Raw genomic sequence first — 20,469 nt, forward strand, 5'->3', positions numbered from 1 at the left:
GTGTGTGTCCCCACAGAAAATGCTCTAAGTGCATTAAGTGCATTAACTCGGCGGAGCGCTTCCACAGTACCGAGGCAAGCGTCGACTTCCGGAGCGTTGCACTGTGGGTAGCTATCCCACAGTTCCCGCAGTCTCCGCTGCCCATTGGAATTCTGGGTTGAGATCCCAATGCCTGATGGGGCTAAAACATTGTCGCGGGTGGTTCTGGGTACGTATCGTCAGGCCCCCGTTCCCTCCCTACCTCCATGAAAGCAAGGGCAGACAATCATTTCGCGCCTTTTTTCCTGAGTTACCTGTGCAGACGCCATACCACGGCAAGCATGGAGCCCGCTCAGGTAACTGTCACCCTATGTCTCCTGGGTGCTGGCAGACGCGGTACAGCTTTGCTACACAGTAGCAGCAACCCCTTGCCTTGTGGCAGCAGACGGTACAGTACTACTGGTAGCCGTCAACGTCATGTCCGAGGTGCTCCTGGCCACGTCAGCTGGGAGCGCCTGGGCAGACATGGGCGCAGGGACTAAATTTGGAGTGACTTGACCAGGTCATTCTCTTTAGTCCTGCAGTCAGTCCTATTGAACCGTCTTATGGTGAGCGGGCAGGCGATACGGACTGCTAGCAGTCGTACTGTACCATCTTCTGCCAGACAGGCAAGAGATGAAGATGGCTAGCAGTCGTACTGTACCATCTTCTGCCGAGCAGCCATGAGATGTGGATGGCATGCAGTCCTTCTGCACTGTCTGCTGCCAGCCAAAGATGTAAAAGACAGATGGAGTGGGTCAGAACAAGAAATAGACCAGATTTGTTTTGTACTCATTTGCCTCCTCCCCTGTCTAGGGGACTCATTCCTCTAGATCACACTGCAGTCACTCACAGAGAAGCTGCAGCGAGGTAAATCTAGCCATGTATCAATCAGAGGCCAGGCTAACCTCCTTGTTCCAATAAGAACGATAACTTAGGTGCACCATTTCTTATTGGAACCCTCTGTGCAGTCCTGCCTGAAATACTCCTTGATGTACAGGCACCCCCTTTGTTGATTTTAGCTCCCTGAAGCCAACCCTGTAAGCCGTGTCGTCAGTCGCCCCTCCCTCCGTCAGAGCAACGGCAGACAATCGTTCCGCGCCTTTTTTCTGTGCGGACGCCATACCAAGGCAAGCATGGAGGCCACTCAGCTCACTTGGGCAATTAGGAGCACATTAAACACCACACGCATTATCCAGCAGTATATGCAGCACCAGAACCTGGCAAAGCGATACCGGGCGAGGAGGCGACGTCAGCGCGGTCACGTGAGTGATCAGGACATGGACACAGATTTCTCTGAAAGCATGGGCCCTGCCAATGCATGCATCATGGTGCTAATGGGGCAGGTTCATGCTGTGGAACACCGATTCTGGGCTTGGGAAACAAGCACAGACTGGTGGGACCGCATAGTGTTGCAGGTCTGGGACGATTCCCAGTGGCTGCGAAACTTTCGCATGCGTAAGGGCACTTTCATGGAACTTTGTGACTTGCTTTCCCCTGCCCTGAAGCGCATGAATACCAAGATGAGAGCAGCCCTCACAGTTGAGAAGCGAGTGGCGATAGCCCTGTGGAAGCTTGCAACGCCAGACAGCTACCGGTCAGTTGGGAATCAATTTGGAGTGGGCAAATCTACTGTGATGCAAGTAGCCCACGCAATCAAAGATCTGCTGATATCAAGGGTAGTGACCCTGGGAAATGTGCAGGTCATAGTGGATGGCTTTGCTGCAATGGGATTCCCTAACTGTGGTGGGGCTATAGACGGAACCCATATCCCTATCTTGGCACCGGAGCACCAAGCCGCCGAGTACATAAACCGCAAGGGGTACTTTTCGATAGTGCTGCAAGCTCTGGTGGATCACAAGGGATGTTTCACCAACATCAACGTGGGATGGCCGGGAAAGGTGTAGGACGCTCGCATCTTCAGGAACTCTGGTCTGTTTCAAAAGCTGCAGGAAGTGACTTTATTCCCAGACCAGAAAATAACTGTTGGGGATGTTGAAATGCCTATATGTATCCTTGGGGACCCAGCCTACCCCTTAATGCCATGGCTCATGAAGCCGTACACAGGCAGCCTGGACAGTAGTCAGGAGCTGTTCAACTACAGGCTGAGCAAGTGCAGAATGTTGGTAGAATGTGCATTTGGACGTTTAAAGGCGCGCTGGTGCAGTTTACTGACTCGCTTAGACCTCAGCGAAACCAATATTCCCACTGTTATTACTGCTTGCTGTGTGCTCCACAATATCTGTGAGAGTAAGGGGGAGACGTTTATGGCGGGGTGGGAGGTTGAGGCAAATCGCCTGGCTGCTGGTTACGCACAGCCAGACACCAGGGCGGTTAGAAGAGCACAGGAGGGCGCGGTACGCATCAGAGAAGCTTTGAAAACCAGTTTCATGACTGGCCAGGCTATGGTGTGAAAGTTCTCTTTGTTTCTCCTTGATGAAAGCCCCCGCCCCTTGGTTCACTCTACTTCCCTGTAAGCTAACCACCCGCCCCTCCTCCCTTCAATCACCGCTTGCAGAGGCAATAAAGTCATTGTTGCTTCACAGTCATGCATTCTTTATTCAATTACACAAATAGGGGGATGACTACCAAGGTAGCCCAGGAGGGGTGGTGGAGGAGGGAAGGAAAATGCCACACAGCACTTTAAAAGTTTACAACTTTAAAATTTATTGAATGCCAGCCTTCTTTTTTTTGGGGCAATCCTCTGTGGTGGAGTGGCTGGTTGGCCGGAGGCCCCCCCCACCGCATTCTTGGGCGTCTGGGTGTGGAGGCTATGGAACTTGGGGAGGAGGGCGGTTGGTTACAGAGGGGCTGCAGTGGCAGTCTGTGCTCCAGCTGCCTTTGCTGCAGCTCAACCATACACTGGAGCATACTGGTTTGGTCCTGCAGCAGCCTCAGCATTGAATCCTGCCTCCTCTCATCACGCTGCCGCCACATTTGAGCTTCAGCCCTGTCTTCAGCCCGCCACTTACTCTCTTCAGCCCGCCACCTCTCCTCCCGGTCATTTTGTGCTTTCCTGCACTCTGACATGATTTGCCTCCACGCATTCGTCTGTGCTCTGTCAGTGTGGGAGGACAGCATGAGCTCGGAGAACATTTCATCGCGAGTGCGTTTTTTTTTCTTTCTAAGCTTCACTAGCCTCTGGGAAGGAGAAGATCCTGTGATCATTGAAACACATGCAGCTGGTGGAGAAAAAAAAAGGGACAGCGGTATTTAAAAAGACACATTTTATAAAACAGTCGCTACACTCTTTCAGGGTAAACCTTGCTGTTAACATTACATACATAGCACATGTGCTTTCGTTACAAGGTCGCATTTTGCCTCCTCCCACTGCGTGACTACCCCCTCAACCTTCCCCCCTCCCTGTGGCTAACAGCGGGGAACATTTCTGTTTAGCCACAGGCCAACAGCCCAGCAGGAATGGGCTCCTCTGAGTGTCCCCTGAAGAAAAGCACTCTATTTCAACCAGGTGACCATGAATTATATCTCACTCTCCTGAGGATAACACAGAGAGATAAAGAACGGATGTTGTTTGAATGCCAGCAAACATACACTGCAATGCTTTGTTCTACAGTGATTCCTGAGTACGTGTTACTGGCCTGGAGTGGTAAAGTGTCCTACCATGAAGGACGCAATAAGGCTGCCCTCCCCAGAAACCTTTTGCAAAGGCTTTAGGACTACATCTAGGAGAACCGCAAATGCCAGGGCAAAGTAATCCTTTCACATGCTTGCTTTTAAACCATGTATAGCATTTTAAAAGGTACACTCACCAGAGGTCCCTTCTCCGCCTGCTGGGTCCAGGAGGCAGCCTTGGGTGTGTTCGGGGGGTACTGGCTCCAGGTCTAGGGTGAGAAACAGTTCCTGGCTGTCGGGAAAACCGGTTTCTCCGCTTGCTTAATGTGAGCTATCTACAACCTCCTCCTCCTCATCTTCTTCGTCCCCAAAACCTGCTTCCGTATTGCCTCCATCTCCATTGAAGGAGTCAAACAACACAGCTGGGGTAGTGGTGGCTGAACCCCCTAAAATGGCATGCAGCTCATCATAGAAACGGCATGTTTGGGGCTCTGACCCAGAGCGGCTGTTCGCCTCTCTGGTTTTCTGGTAGGCTTGCCTCAGCTCCTTCAGTTTCACGCGGCACTGCTTCGGGTCCCTGTTATGGCCTCTGTCCTTCATGCCCTGGGAGATTTTCACAAAGGTTTTGGCATTTCGAAAACTGGAACGGAGTTCTGATAGCACGGATTCCTCTCCCCAAACAGCGATCAGATCCCGTACCTCCCGTTCGGTCCATGCTGGAGCTCTTTTGCGATTCTGGGACTCCATCATGGTCACCTGTGCTGATGAGCTCTGCATGGTCACCTGCAGCTTGCCACGCTGGCCAAACAGGAAATGAGATTCAAAAGTTCGCGGTTCTTTTCCTGTCTACCTGGCCAGTGCAACTGAGTTGAGAGTGCTGTCCAGAGCGGTCATAATGGAGCACTCTGGGATAGCTCCCGGAGGCCAATACCATCGAATTGTGTCCACAGTACCCCACATTCGAGCCGGCAACGTCGATTTAAGCGCTAATCCACTTGTCAGGAGTGGAGTAAGGAAATCGATTTTAAGAGCCCTTTAAGTCGAAATAAAGGGCTTCATTGTGTGGACGGGTGCAGGTTTACATCGATTTAACGCTGCTAAATTCGACCTAAAGTCCTAGTGTAGACCAGGGCTGTGTCATCATTACTGGTAATTAAAATTTGCGAGATTAGTAGTTTAAGTTTATTTCACTGTCATCACTTTAGTAATAATGGTGGCATCATTCTTGGATGGTTAGGCACCACTTCAGAATTTGTCCTACCAAACCCTTTGCAGCCACTGCAAAACAATAGAATGTCAGTTGTAGCAGTATATTATTATTATGGGACATTATAATCTTGCATTAGCACGTTACACATAATCCAACCTAATCCTCTGTTAGAGCCGCTTCCCTTTGTGACTTCTGACTTCAGAAATCAGTATGTCATTGGGGAAAAAAGCAAGACGTACAACTATTACCCTCTTTGCACTGCATTGCACAGATTGTAGGTTACAAATTAGTTTGAGCAATGTCAAATTTAAAGTTTTGTTATTACACAATTAAGATTTTGGTGTTTGGAACAAGTGCAGTTATTTCATATTTTAAAATAAAATCCTTGCTCGTTGTGGCTGGGCACCTTGGACCCAACTTTTAGATTTTAAAAATTTTTAATCATGATCTAAAACTGAGAATTTTTTTAATTTAAACCCCACACTGGACTGTAAACTTAAATACACACACACACACTCACTCCCCTGTACCATTTGCAACCCCCCATTGCAGCATTGTATTAGTTCATAAGACAAAATATGAGTATAAAGTATGTGAAGAAAAAAGTGAAAATTTCTACCTGACTTTCCAAGCTGAGAGAAATAAAAACACAAAACAACTAAGAAGCAGGCTATATAATGTAGTTTTAAAAAATATTTCGGTCAGTCAATCTGTTGTGTTATTATAGTAGTAGGGAAATTTGTTATTTTAAAATACTGATTTTAACCTCTACCTCAGAAATAATTTTGAAAAATGTAATTTAGCCATAATAAGTAGGTTGTACATAAGTTGTGTTTACTCTCAGTTTCCCATCTTGGGTGCAGTAGATTAAGTGAAACATACAGTTTGTAGGTTTCAGAGTGGTAGCCATGTTAGTCTGAATCAGCAAAAACAACGAGGAATACTTGTGGGCACCTTAGAGACTAACAAATTTATGTGGGCATAAGCTTTCGTGGGCTAAAACCCACTTCATCAGATGCATGGAGAGGAAAATACAGTAAGGATAGATATAGCAGTATATGAAAAGATACGAGTTGCCTTACCAAAGTGGGGGGGTCAGTTCTAATGAGACAATTCAATTAAAGTGGGCTATTATCAACAGGATGAAAAACCACTTTTGTAGTGGTAATCTGGTCAACTGTTTGAAATGAGCCACCCTGATTACCATTACAAAAGTGGTTTTTCGTCCTGTTGATAATAGCCCACTTTAATTGAATTGTCTCATTAGAACAGACCCCCAATTTGGTATGGCAACTCCCTTCTTTTCATGTACTGTTATATATCCTCCTACTGTATTTTCCACTCCATGCATCTGATGAAGTGGGTTTTAGCCCACAAAAGCTTATGCCCAAATAAATTTGTTAGTCTCTAAGGTGCCACAAGTACTCCTCATTGTTTATACAGTTTGTAGTTACTTTCAGATCAGTTTCACTTTCTAGTACCTATACTTAACAGTGCGGCCTGCTTAGGTTGCAACCACTGCAGAGAAATATTTAAATCTAAACACACCAAAAATTGTGTTTCAATTACTTTTATAACAGTAAAGCAAAAACAACACCTCAATTAAAACTGCCTAGATAAACCTCTGCATCCATAGAGAGCCCAACTTACTTCATTTGTACTGTGCTTGGGCGTAAGGTTCCACCTTCATGGATCACACTGGATGATCAAGGCCAATAATTTTGATCCCACAATGAGATGGGTAAAGGTGGATGCTTGTGTAGAGCTCCATGGAAGTCAAGGGGGCTATACATGCAGACTCAGTTGAAGGGTTAGTATCTTAATTACCAAAATAAAATTTATAAATAAAACCTACATTTTAGGACAAAAACTATTTGACACTGTCACTTTAAAATGAGAATGCATATCTGTCAAATACATATATTTAGGTCTAATCCTACAAACACTTATATGCATATAAGTAACTTTACTCATTTGAGCAAAATTACTCATTTGCATAAGTTTTTACATGATCAGGCTTCTCGATAGTGAAACATTCCGTCAGTCTTGAACAACCTAAAAGGTGATGAACAATTTAGCGAATTTGGACTTTTCCTCTTTTTAAATAATTCATCCAAAAATTGTTGAATGTTGTGATAATCTTTATTTTCCCCATTTACTTTTAAACTGCAAACGTAGTCTAAGAAGCAAAAATGCAGAAATAAATCACAAAGAAAATATTTTAATGGTATCAAGTCCTGTTATAAATTCTTCAAAAATGAGCATTATGAGATACTTAAGTGCAGGAAAAAATTGGACATCTCTGTAAGAGGTATAAAATGAATAATTTGCATGTGTGAAAAAATGTGCAAAATGTCTTTAAAAACTAAAACTCAGACATGTTGAAAAAGCTTGACAAGATATTGATAGGGAGCAAAAATGTATCACGTTGCAAAATCTGAATCAAATTTCTTTGGCTACATGTAGCAAATTCTGGTTTTTATTATTACACTGTTACAGTAACAAAAGACTGCATTATCCTAATAAAAATACACTATCTTCAATTAAACAAGTGTAACAGAAAATAATACTGAGGTCTTAAAATGCAGAGAAAAAAAATCGCATGATCAAGCTAATAACTTACTCTGTTAATTTATGACTTATTTTAGAGATATAATGAAAAATGGATTCCACCCTCCCCCCCCCCCATACTGATTACTTTTTAATCTCCAGACGGCTCTCATTATCAAGTCTTTGTTATAAAAAGTTGCAAAAATGACTGTGGGCCTGCTGCAGAGCTGACCAAAGTCTATGGAATACTGACTTTCATAGGGCTTTGGATCAGACACTGTAATCGTTCTAGTTAGTGTAAGAGAAGTTTGTTTGTTGGGTTTGGGGGGGGAGGTTGTTTAATATACAATACGCCTGCAGAATGTTTAAAACAGGTCATTTGCAATCAAAACTAAAAGTTGAATCTTTAACTGATAGGTCCTCAATGTCAATCAATTTAGGAATACCCAAATACAGAATATTTGTAGTTTTTCTTGAGGTCTAGCTTATGGTGGACAAGCACATCATTGCCTTTCACAAGTGCTCCACTTAATACTTATAGTGCTACATGTCTGTACAGAAGTATCCTTGATCAGATCAGACTCACTGATATTTTTTTCTTTAAAAATACTGGTTTGATACAAGATGTTGGAAGGGAGTATTCACAGGTTAACTTCAACCATATTGTAACAAAACAAGATTTCTCTATGCCAACATAAATTTTAATGCTCAAATTACATTAAGCACACAGTATCCAGATTTGCAGCTTTTAAAATCCTGATTGCTGTTACATCTGCATGCAGCCAGTACATCATGTGTTTTTCAACTTCTACAGATGTTTACCTTTTTTTCCCCCCCTGAAGAAAAATTACTTTAATGCCTGTGGGATCTAATTGCACAATTTTAGTAATTTTGCTACAGACTATTTGGCTCATCCTTTCTTTCCTACATGGGGGCATTTTAAACTAACATTTTCAGTTTCTTTATTCTGTGTATTTGACAGTACTTTGCACAAAATTTCCTTTGTGAATATTTCCACCCAGCAGCAGGGAAGAGAAAAACATTTTGAAAATAACAAACAAAAAACAACACTGAAATTGGCTATGAGACTCAAGTGTAGTACCTGAAAATACTTTTAACTCATGTTCTTTTTAATCTAACTAGATTCAAGTTGATGGTTTCCTTTAAAATCTGCATCTATAATTAAAAGTATAGTAATCAGTTAGCACCTATCAAAATCTCTCTATATATTATTGTTCTCCATGGTTGCTGACTGTTACAGCCATGACAAGGGGCCTCAGCATCATCTGACTTGTGCCCCTTAGTTTGTTCCCGGTGAGGTCCGTGTTTGGAGCCTCACCTTCCTTTGAGCCTGTCAGCCCCTCAGTTCCTAGGCTTGTCATCTTTTCCAGTTGCCTAGATGTTTGGAGGCAGCCTGGTGCAGGGTTTTCAGCACCTTGCTACCCAGGCCTTTCTGCCTCCCCTTCCTTCTCTGCACTCTTGCCTTACAGCAGGCTCTATTTCTTTTATTGGTTGCAGCAGTGGGTGCCTGCCTCCACGACTGGAAGCTCCAAGCTGCTTGCTTGTAAACAGGAGGGACTCTCCTCCCCCTTCTATGTTCAATATGGGGGTTGGTGGACCCCATTACATATCTTCCTCACAAGACTGAAGCCCTACCTTGGCTAGCATAGGCTACCTCCCTGGACAGAAAAAATGGTGTTGTGAGGCAAGGTTCCTGCTCAGTGCTGTATCTGAAAGGTATATGGTTGTAGCAACATCTCATGTCTGGTTTGTTTCTTTCATCACATTCAGCCAACATAAGGGAACAAGATCAGTAACTAGTGTGAACTTGTTTCCTAGGAGGTAGTAGTACCACAGGCTCTTGATTGCCCATTTGGCAGCCAAGAATTCTTTTTCTATCACTGAGTACACTTTCCCACAGGGGGAAGAGTTTCCAGCTGATAAATGGTCACTAATTAAGTGTTCCTCGTTTTCTGCATGCCCAGCTTGAGACCTAGGACTTGATTTGCAATGCTGAGCATTCACAGCTGTAACTGAACTCTGTGGAGCTGTGCCTTGAACATACAAGTACCCTGAAAAATCAGGTCCTAGATGTATTATATTGGGCACCGAAAGTTAGTGGAAACTTTTTATTAAACACCTTTAAAATCCCTCCTGGCCAGAGGAAAAACCCTTTCACCTGTAAAGGGTTAAGAAGCTAGGATAACCTCGCTGGCACCTGACCAAAATGACCAATGAGGAGACAAGAGACTTTCAAAGCTGGAGGGGGGGGGGGAGAAACAAAGGTTCTCTGTGTGTTTTTTGCCAGGAACAGAAAAGGAATGGAATCTTAGAACTTAGTAAGTAATCTAGCTAGGTATGCGTTAGAATAAGTTGTGCTGAATGGAATGTATATTCCTGTTTTTGTGTCTTTTTGTAACTTAAGATTTTGCCTCGAGGGATTCTCTATGTATTGAATCCGATTACCCTGTAAGGTATTTACCATCCTGATTTTACAGAGGGGATTCTTTTACTTTTTCTTCAATTAAAATTCTTCTTTTAAGAACCTAATTGCTTTTTTGTTGTTCTTAAGATCCAAGGGTTTGGGTCTGTGTTCACCTATGCAAATTGGTGAGGATTTTTATCAAGCCTTCCCCAGGAAAGAGGGTGTAGGGTTTGGGGAGGATTTTGGGGGGGGGGGGGGAAGGAAGACATTTCCAAGCAGGCTCTTTCCCTGTTATATATTTGTTAGACGCTTGGAGGTGGCAAAAAAAAAAAAAGTCCAAGGGTAAAAGGTAAAATAGTTTGTACGTTGGGAAAGTTTTAACCTAAGCTGGTAAAAATAAGCTCAGGGGGGTTTTCATGCAGGTCCCCACATCTGTACCCTAGAGTTCAGAGTGGGGAAAGAACCTCGACAACCTGTCCTTGACATTCACTAAACATACCAGTGACAAAAGTCTTAACCCTGCCTATACGTTAGTGGATATTCTTCGATCCTCAGCTCCTGAGAGAATCACTCTCCCTATAAATGAAGTGATATTGGAACCTGCCAAATCTCTGTGGAATACTCTAGTGTTGATAAGCATACCGACAAGAGATATTATGTCCTCATATGATGTTAGGTACCTTTTAATTCCCTGGTTGTGACTGTGGCAAATGAGAGTGTGGCACGGGGAGGTATAAGTCTACTCCTAAAGTCTAAAAGGAGACATCTGATGGGAGCAAGGGAGGCAGTATATTCAACTGCCTCAGGGCAAGTGTGCATTACCAACCAGCAAACATTATTGTTTAAATAGGACTTTGTAAATTGTGACATAACGTTTTCAGCACTTCCAGGGAAGAATTTCAGGCATTTATTGCAGAGGACCATTGGGTGGCCAAGACTTTTTTTTTTTAAAATATAAACACAGTCAGCACTGGACATGACAAGTGCTTTGTTCAGACTTACAGCTTCACCTGTGATGAGGAGAAGGGCCTTATGGCTACAGAACTCCAGCATAGCTTCGGAAGTTCAGGCCATAGAGTGCTTACCATTTGATGGTAGTTCCCCCCGAGAAAACTGATGAGACTTTTTGGACAAAGGGGGATTTTTTCCTAATATTTTGTATTAATACTGTGTGTACCTCAGTTTCCCTTATGTCCTGCATGGTTATCTAGGTGGTTGGAAAGGGTGGTTTATTTTTTGTAGTGATCCAGGTGATTGACACCTGGCTGTCTGAGGCTTCATGCCCATGACAAACCCAAAAGACAATGGCCCAGACATTTAGTGCCTAGCAACTAACTACCTAGACTGCCAATCCCTCTCCAGGAAACCAGCCCGTTTTGGCCAGCAGGAGGGGGGGGGGAGAGGGGGGGGGGAAAAAGCTAAGGAGGATGACCAGGTGACCCGTTTATCTTGGGAATCAGAACAAAGGATGGAGGAGGGGCCCTTTGGATGTGATATAGTATGGGTTTCTGGAAGCAAGATTCTCTTCAGGACTGGAGACAAAGAGGGGGCTCTGGGCTCAGGACTGACCCAGGTGGACTATGTTATAGCTTTCTATTCTTGATGCTGTGTTCCAGACATCTAATAAACCCTTCTGTTTTTACAACACTGTCTGAGAGTCACTCCAGTCTAAAGAGGTTGACGGTGCATTGCTCCCGTTGGGTGTACAAGTCTCCCTCAGGTGGCCAATTTAAGTGTGAAATGGGTGCTGAATGCTCCAAAGTTTGTACCTAGGAGGCAGTGAAGCCAAGGGGCTTACTCCAGTGAAAGAACAGGACCATAAGGGGGTTAACACTCTAAAGGGGTCCTTTCAGACACTGTTCCAGAGCCATGCGAGAACACCAGACCTGTGGATATGTGACAACGTTACATTTTTAAGGACTCCTGAGATCCTTTACCATCTTTGGGGGTTTACACCCAGGCCACAAAGATATTATTTTGTGGGTCAGCAACACCACCAGCAGCATTGATCTCAGCAATACTTTTGCTAGTCATTCTACCATGCTAGGCAGCAATGCTTCTCCAGAAAAGGAGAAATCACAGAGAAGATCTTCTGGGTCTAGTTTTACCCAACCAGCCTATAGTCCATCTTTGGGGAGGCAGCATATTGGTCTTTCATATCAAGAGCAACATGCCAATTGTAAACATTTCAACCAAGTCTCAATTTGGGGACAGGCAGTTTTGCTTCTACAGTGCTTGGGAAAGAACTACAGACAGATGGGTTCGAAGGACTGTGGAATCATGTTATGCTATACAGTTTCTTTCCATCCTGCCCTCCCATCCCACTACCCCATCTCTTTTCAGGGATGCTTCTCACAGAGCACTGCTTCTTCAGCAGGTCCAGACTTTGTGTGCTCTGGGAACTACAGAGGAAGTTCCTCCTTTTCATTGGGGGAAGGGGATTCTACTCTTAGTACCTCCTGATCCCCAAGTCCAGGGGAGAGGTAAGACCTATCCTTGATTTCCACAGTCTCAACAAATCTATCAAGTATATGAGATTCCACATTGTTACCCTGGCTACTATTCTTTCCCTGTCAAATCACAACTCATCTGCTGTTCTCAATCTTCAGGATGCCTATTTCTGTATGGTTGTTTTCGCAGGCTACAGAAAATTTCTGAGATTCCTTGTTGCCAGTCAACACTATCAGTACACAGTGCTCTCCTTTGACCTGTCACTCACCCCATGCATCTTTACCAAATGCATGACTGGTAGTGGCTTATTTCAGACAGAGGGGAATTCATGTCTTCCCCTACATAGATGATTGGCAGATCTGAGGAACAAATCCCCCGTCATGTCCACTTCACTGTGGACTTCTTGCATTGACTGAAGTAGATTTTGAACAAAGCAAAGTCAGCATTGACTCCAACTCAAAAAATGGAGTTCATTGGGGCCCCTACAAGTCTCTAAATTTGAAGGTCTTTCTCTGACATGAGCAATTCAGTTGAATTACTTACCTGGATTGTAACTGCTGTTCTTTGAGATGTGGGTGCAGACATGCAGTCCACGATCCATCCTCTGAGCCTCCAGCCATGGGTTCCAGTGCGAAGGAACTGAGGGGTGTTGTGGCGCTGTAGTCCCTCCCATGGCTATGTAAGGGCAGCAAGGGCCAAAAAGGGTGGGTAATGCTTTGACAGATACTGCTAAGTAAAGTTCTCTGGCTTCAGTTTGCTGGGTGCCTGCATGCCTGAGCTGAATATTTCTCAAAGAGCAACAGTTACAATACAGATAAATAAACCATCTTTTTTGCAAGAAAGTTGTCAATGTTTAAAGAGAAATTCATTTCTCAGTCAAAGTATTACTAGAAGCTGCCACCATAAAAACATGTTAAAATAGTATGCTTCTGAAGTACAGATTCCCTGTAAAAGTTTGTTAATTCCAAAAGTTATATGCTAAATGAGTTGTGTAGAATTCTACATTTAATATTAAATCTGTAATTAAATCTGTTAAATTTGTATTAAATGCTACAAAAAGGAAGAAAGCTGTTAGTTTTATGCTGCATGATAAATGACTGTAGTGCCCTATTTTCCCCCTTGCATTTGTGTGCATCACAATTTAACACCCAAATTGTAAGGTAAAGACATGATTCCAATTAGATACTATCAACTAGTTTTTATAGTTTTTTTTAGCCACACACAAGGATTTATATTATCCAATGTAACTGAACATTTAGTTTTAACTTTCAGTTGTTGACAGTACCTATTCAAAGACAGAAATTTCAGATTACTTCCTCCAATTTTGCCCTAATTTAAAAGAAAGTTACAGCTTTTTTGCTTAGCCCAGAATTTTGAAAGTTTGAAGCATATAATTAAAGTTATTGGTTCTGATTCTATAAAGAAAAGTTTTAATTTGTGACACTAGCACTGTAAAAGAGATATGCAAACATTTAAATCAGTTTACAACTTGTTTAAATAATAATAAAAGTAATTAATATTTTAATGAAGTCTTTTTGACCCAAATTCGGAATCAAGATCTGCTTCTGTGATCCCTGGGTTCATGTAGAGGCCTATTGATTTCCATGGGACTCTGTGCAGGCGCAAAGTCCATGCTAAAGGATTCCGATGTAGAACTGTGCTCTTAAATAGCAAGCATAAGATATTTACTTCTGACTGTTTAACCAGTATTTCTATCATGTTGGAAAACCAGTTTACATTTGCTCCGTTTGGGGTTTGACACTGCTAGTGTCACAATATTAGCTTTTAGTAACACGGCTACCTTCAAATATGCCAATATTAATTTAAAACTTAATGTACTTCCCTCCTCCCCCACCACTTTATTTATGCTGAGAACTGCATTTTACCTTTTGAACTTTCAAACTGCTGGGTGCAGTTTTCATGTAATGAAATTATGCCTTGTGGCAAACGGTATTGAGCATTAGTTAGTTACATCCCTTTGATCATTTATTCTGCTGTTAAATGTATAATTTGCTAGTTTGCTTGTCTTGGGCAAATAAAATAAACCTTTAGGCAGGTAATTACAAGTTTAGTTGGTTGACTTTTGTAACTGAAGGATAAAAAAAAGGAAATCATTCCCTTAGCTTCATTGGTTTTAATCCATTTTGTCAGGCAAATTTTTGGTCCATCAAATTATAATAATTCACCTGCCAGACAAAGAAAAATTTGTTGGTATATTTGCTCATGTATCTTAACATAAAATGGCATCTTTATAGTAAGTCATATATCCAATACCACAAATTACACTTAGCTAAAATGCCCATTTCTAGCCACACTAGCAAATAGGGGAATAAAGCATCAATTCAGTAAGGATGGAATAATTAAAGATTTTTTTCCAGGGAGAAGTGTAAGAGGCTTATCTTTCCGTTAAGAAGATTAATTGTATTTTCTAGTTTAGGTGCTAAACTGCATTTACTTAGCTTTTATCAAACACCTACCATTAATGTCAGTGAGTAAGTTTTCAGACTCTAAGGTCCCACCTACAGACTTTAATTTCTGCTGCTTAGGAGACCTTGTCCGCAGATCAGTCTTGCAGTGTAAATGGGAATGAACCATGTTTTCAGTTATTTTTCAAAAATACCTCAGATAAATAATATTACCTACGTTTTGGGACAGTGAAGTCATTTACAGATTCAAAAAAAATTAAATTCAGATCCAATAAATTGTGTATTGGTATGTAACTGTGATCCTATTTCAGAGTAGCAGCCGCGCTAGTCTGTATTTGCAAAAAGAAAACTAACAAATTTGTTAGTCTCTAAGGTGCGACAAGTACTCCTTTTCTTTTTGTGATCCTATTACCACCTAGGGTTATCTGAACCCAAAGCTGTGGTAATTAATCTTGGTTTTCCAGGCGGTGTCAGGAAATAAATCAGTTGGGGGACACAGCACCTCTTGTCTAATAAATTATTGGTACACACAAGAGTGCTTCCATTCAAAAAATCCTTGTTTTTATTGGTTACAAGGCATACATCTAAAATGGAAATAGTCTTAGGACTCCACAAAAAGAGTTACCCCAAGTCTGAGGTGGTATCAAACGACAGCAGCAGGGTTTCGGTGGCCAGCCTCTCTCCTAGCTGCTGGGGAGTTTGTCAGTGACTCCTTGTTGTTTTTAAAAAAAAAAAAAATTTTTCAAGCTTCTCCAAAGCAAACTCATAATTTCTATAGATTTTCTCAGAACAGAGCATATAACGCATAACCCCTACTAGACTAAATTTCCCTAGCAATAGCTAATAATAATTCATTCTTCTTCTAAGCAAAGTAACCTCAGAAAAATCATACAAACACTAGCACCCAGAATAAAGATCAGTTTTCCACACTCCCCACCGCTTCTCCTGAATCTGCCCTTTCACTTTATCTATCTTAGTTAGTAAAACTGTAGTTTACAGCTGTTAGTTCTGTCTGAGCCAAGGCCAGGTTTCTCCTGACACTGTGGTTCTCTCATTTCCAGCTTATGGGGGCTAAGTGCACAAGATGGCTGTGGGTTTTATCAAATCCAGTTCTCTTATAACACTATCACCTTTACACTTTTCCTTTCTTCCCCTATCCTATCTGTTTCTAGAGAGTATCACAATGGGGACCCATTCCTGATAGAACCATATTATAAATGTAAAGGTCAGACAGTTTTCCTTCTAAAGAAAATACAGGATTTTTTCAACATTACTGAAATAGTGACATGATTGTTTTTCAGGTTATTTGCAGGTGGTAGCACTGCAGGCTAACCACAGAGAGGCAATTCAGTTCATGCTTACTCATGTAGGGAGCTGCAGAGGTGACATCCATTATTTCAGCCCAGAAGCTGGAAGAGCTGTCACGGAGTCCTGCAGAATTACACTACACTTAAATTTACCTCCTAACCTGTAGTAAAGGTGATCTCCTCCAGCCCCTACAGTAGTCCCTGCACCAAGCCTGGAAGCCTTTGTAACTGAAGCTCTGTATAAGGGGTCTGTGGTGTGCATGCACAGTTGAATTTCATCTCTGACGTCCATATAATCTAACTAGGACCCTACTGAGATACTGGTATGTTAGAATTATCTGCAAAGACTCAGTTAAAAGAATAACAAAATGTGTCTCTATATGTAAGAGTACATTCTGTTTGATCAGAAATTAAAATAATAAAAAATAGATGTTCTGATGGCTTTTGTTATTTTCAGAAACAGAAAAAAGTTTTGAAAACCATAAGGAAAAAAATGTTTCAAAACAGGTAAGTACGTCTCAAGATGGAGTTTGTGGGTTGATTGCTTGGGGGTTTTCCTCCCAAGCAGACTATGCTGTGTAGTCATCATGAAATATGGACATTGTCTATTATTCTTTTAATCAATGTAAAATGTTTTAAATAAGGAATTTACACTAGTCTGAGGCCAGGGACTCACTGTGTTCTGTCGTAGACCACTGACAGAACAGCACTGAAATACTAGAGCGAATGTTTAAGCCCAACATCTCAGAAAACATTAGATTTAGAAAGCATTCTATCATGAGATAGTTGGAGATCCCCATTTTGCTACTACATTAATGGTGCACCTAAAGTGGGGAAGAAGCTAGATAGTAATCAGAATCATACAACTTTAAGGTCTGATGTCTTGCAACATGCTAAGTGTAGAAACACTTGAAGGACTAGTGCAAATGCTTTCAAGATCGGAAAGCCTTTCCCTGCACTAGTCCAGGGGTCCGCAACCTTTCAGAAGCAGTGTGCTGAGTCTTCATTTGTTCACTCTAATTTAAGTTTTTGCGTGCCAGTAATACATTTTAATGTTTTTAGAAGCTCTTTCTATAAGTCAATAATAGAGAACTAAACTATTGTTGTATGTAAAGTAAATAAGGTTTTTAAAATGTTTAAGAAGCTTCATTTAAAATTAAATTAAAATTTGGCCAGGACCCGGGCAGTGTGACTGTCACTAAAAATCAGCTCGCGTGCTGCAGGTTGCCTACCCCTGCACTAGTCTTATACCAGTGATGGGGGGGGGGGATCCCTGAAACCCATGTAGGGTTGTTCTAGGATGAGGATATGCAAACAAATTTTGAAAAGTGGCCACTGATTTTGGATTTCTCAGATTTGAGGTCCAATATGAAGGCACCTTGAGCTTGATTTGCTGAACATCTGCATCCCCCACTAAAATGAAGTGAGTACTCAGCACTTCTGACAGTCAGGTTCTAGTTTCCTGATTCAGTGCCCACTGAAGTCAATGGAAAGGATCCTACTGATTTCAATGGGTACCAGATCTGACTCTAGCAATCTGAGATTGGACTTCCCAAAACTGAAGCACCCATAATTGGCAGATACTTACCAAATGTGATCAATTATGAGTTTAAAGCTGCAGCTGTGGTATGTGTAAAATATGTTTATTAAATTTGCCTGGATAAGTTTTTTATTAGTGCACTTCTTGAAATGTTAGCCCATTTTGTGCAGAAATCTAGTTGAATTTTGATATTTTTACTTGAAATAAAAAGTTATTTGGAAGAAACTGTATTGTGCTTATGGTTTTGTTACAGAGAGAAATATTTTCATAAACCTCCTTTCAATTTTAATCTTTTTCTGTTAAAGACTTGTCTATTTTATACTGAATCATATTTGCTTTTGTAGCCATTCTTCAAGTGAAGCAATATACTTATTTCTTATCTGAAGATCAGTCTGAAAGTAATGTTCATTTATTAAATAATTCAGCTTTTTCTGTGGACGTTGCTTAGAATACATTTGAGAAATAAAACTGATTTCTGGATTGGTAAACATTAAGACAAACAGCAGCAAGAGAAATATTATGTTCAACATGGGAGACTCTTACAATTTATGAAACAGTACCAGAATTCTGCATTTGAACTCTGCATCCTAAATTTTTTTTAAAGATTCTTATAGTAGGTTGTCATAACTAAGATTGCAAAACAATTTCCATTATAATTTATGTTTCTGAAGTCAAGTGTCAATCTCTTATTTTATTAGTTGATAATTTCTATGCCTAGTTTCTGTCTAGAAGTGAACACTTTGGAACATTTCAGCAAAATTCTTTTAGCCATTTTTCAGCTCTGGGAGAGATTAGAATCCATAGGGCCTAATCACATCAGCCACCCTATCAGAGGCTCATTCACCTGTACATCTACCAATATGATATATGCCATCATGTGCCAGCAGTGCCCCTCTGCCATGTACATTGGCCAAACTGGCCAGTCTCTACGTAAAAGAATAAATGGACACAAATCAGATGTCAAGAATTATAACATTCAAAAAATCAGTTGGAGAACACTTCAGCCTCTCTGGTCACTCGATTACAGACCTAAAAGTGGCAATTCAACAAAAAAAAAAAAAAAACACACTTCAAAAATAGACTCCAACCAGAGACTGCTGAATTGGAATTAATTTGCAAACTGTACACCATTACATTAGGCTTGAATAAAGATGAGGATTTGTCATTACATGAAGTAGAACTATTTCCCCATGTTTATTTCTATCCTTCCCTCCCACCCCCCCCACACCTTCCTCAGATGCTCTTGTCAACTGCCGGAAATGGCCCACCTTGATTATCACTTCAAAAGTGTTTTTTCCCCCTCTCCTGTTGGTAATAGCTCACCCTACCTGATCACTCTTGTTACTGTGTGTATGGTAACACCCATTGTTTCATGTTCTCTGTGTATATAAAATCTTCCCACTGCATGCATCTGATGAAGTGAGCTGTAGCTCAAGAAACCTTATGCTCAAATAAATTTGTTAGTGTCTAAGGTGCCACAAATACTCCTTTTCTTTTTGTGGATACAGACTAACACGGCTGCTACTCTGAAACTCTAGTTTTCTCTTGTGTGCTGAGCCATGACAGAACACCTTTAACATGCCTCCTTACACCTTAACAAGCTTTCTGACTTGGGGTTTCTTGGGAGGGTGTGGAGAAGCTCTGCACCTACCTAAACAGGTCTCTTTACTAAGAGTATCATGAAGGGGCACTGTGGCTGCTTTGTGGCTCCTTTTTACCAGGTTAGCCAGCACATATTGGTTACAAGACAACTGTCTAACTCAGGGGTGGGAAAAATACAGCCTGTGGGCTGGATCCGGCCCATCTAACATTTCTGTCCAGGCCACCAGGCTCTTTGGCTGCCCCTCACAATCTCTGGGCCACTAAAAGTACCACGGAGCAGTAGGGAATTCAGGCAGGCTGCCTTTCTGCCATGGCCCCAAGCCACTCCCAGAAGCAGCTGGCTGCTACTGGCACATCTCTGCGTGCCCCTGGCAGGGAGTGAGGGAGGCAGCTCTGTGTTTTGTCCCTGCCTCCAGCACTGTCCTCACAGCTCCCTTTGGAAACTGGCCAATGAGAGCTGCAAGGGCGGTGCTTGTGGGCAGTGCACAGAGACCCCAAGAGGTGCACAGATATGTGCCAGCAGCAGCTGGCTGCAGCCGCTTCCAGGAGCAACATGGGTCCATGGCATGCAGGCAACCTGCGTGAGCTTTGCTGCGCCTCCGGCCTGCCGCCACCTATAGTGAGCACCTCCCAGCCAAAGCCTGCACCCCCTCCCACACCCCAATCCCCTGCCCCAGGTCAGAATGCCTTCCTGCACCCACACTCCCTCCCAGACCCTGCACCTCCTCCTGCACCCCAATCCCCTACCCCAGCCTGGAACCCCACTCCTGTACCAAACTCCTTCCCAGAGCCTTTACCCCCTTCTGCACCCCAACACTCTGCACCAGCCCAGAGCTCCCTCCTGCACCCCAACTCCCAGACCCCACACCCCCTCCATTAATATAGTAGAAATGTATGGCCTGTGACAACTTGCCAAAATGCGTGGAGTGGCCCCCCTGCAAAAATTATTGCCCACCCCTGGTCTAACTCTTCCCTTGTAGCTTTCTAGAGACTTTGAAGTCCATGAAGCTACACTGGTTTATAGCAGCTGAAAATCTGACCCGTCAAGTTCAAAGCCTCCAATAATTTTTTGGGGATGTCATCTTGTAGCTAGTAAATGGTGGTAATTTCCATTTGGTAGCCTCCATTTGTTAACAAAACCCTATTGCATTTCAAGTACCTTTTCCTGTCCCAAAAAGATATGTTAATCCAGTATTTCTTTTAGAATCTCCATCCTCTTGAATTAATGGCTTTAATCAAACAATATCAGTGAAAGGAACTGTGTGACATTTAATGGAATAGCTTCTCCCTGATGAGTGTTTTGTACCAACAGGAACCAGCTATTTGGACAAGCAGAAGTTAGCTATGTAAAACTGTATTGAGCCCAA

At 42.4% G+C, this 20,469-nt stretch overlaps 1 protein-coding gene across 6 annotated transcripts in view; it reads left to right on the plus strand.

Annotated features, from left to right (window-relative positions):
* SEL1L2 (SEL1L2 adaptor subunit of SYVN1 ubiquitin ligase) overlaps positions 1 to 20,469 on the plus strand; it is a 73,411-nt gene that overhangs the window by 759 nt on the left and 52,183 nt on the right. For 5 of the 6 annotated variants that reach the window (XM_073339557.1, XM_073339562.1, XM_073339560.1 and 2 more), the window contains exon 2: positions 16,418 to 16,467. The exons of the other annotated variant lie outside the window; for it this stretch is intronic. In XM_073339557.1, coding sequence (XP_073195658.1) covers positions 16,418 to 16,467 — 50 coding nt within the window. The remainder of the gene's footprint in view (positions 1 to 16,417; positions 16,468 to 20,469) is intronic. 6 annotated transcript variants of the gene reach the window in all.

The sequence above is a fragment of the Lepidochelys kempii genome, chromosome 3 (assembly GCF_965140265.1).
Source record: "Lepidochelys kempii isolate rLepKem1 chromosome 3, rLepKem1.hap2, whole genome shotgun sequence".
In the NCBI taxonomy this organism is placed as follows: domain Eukaryota; kingdom Metazoa; phylum Chordata; order Testudines; family Cheloniidae; genus Lepidochelys; species Lepidochelys kempii.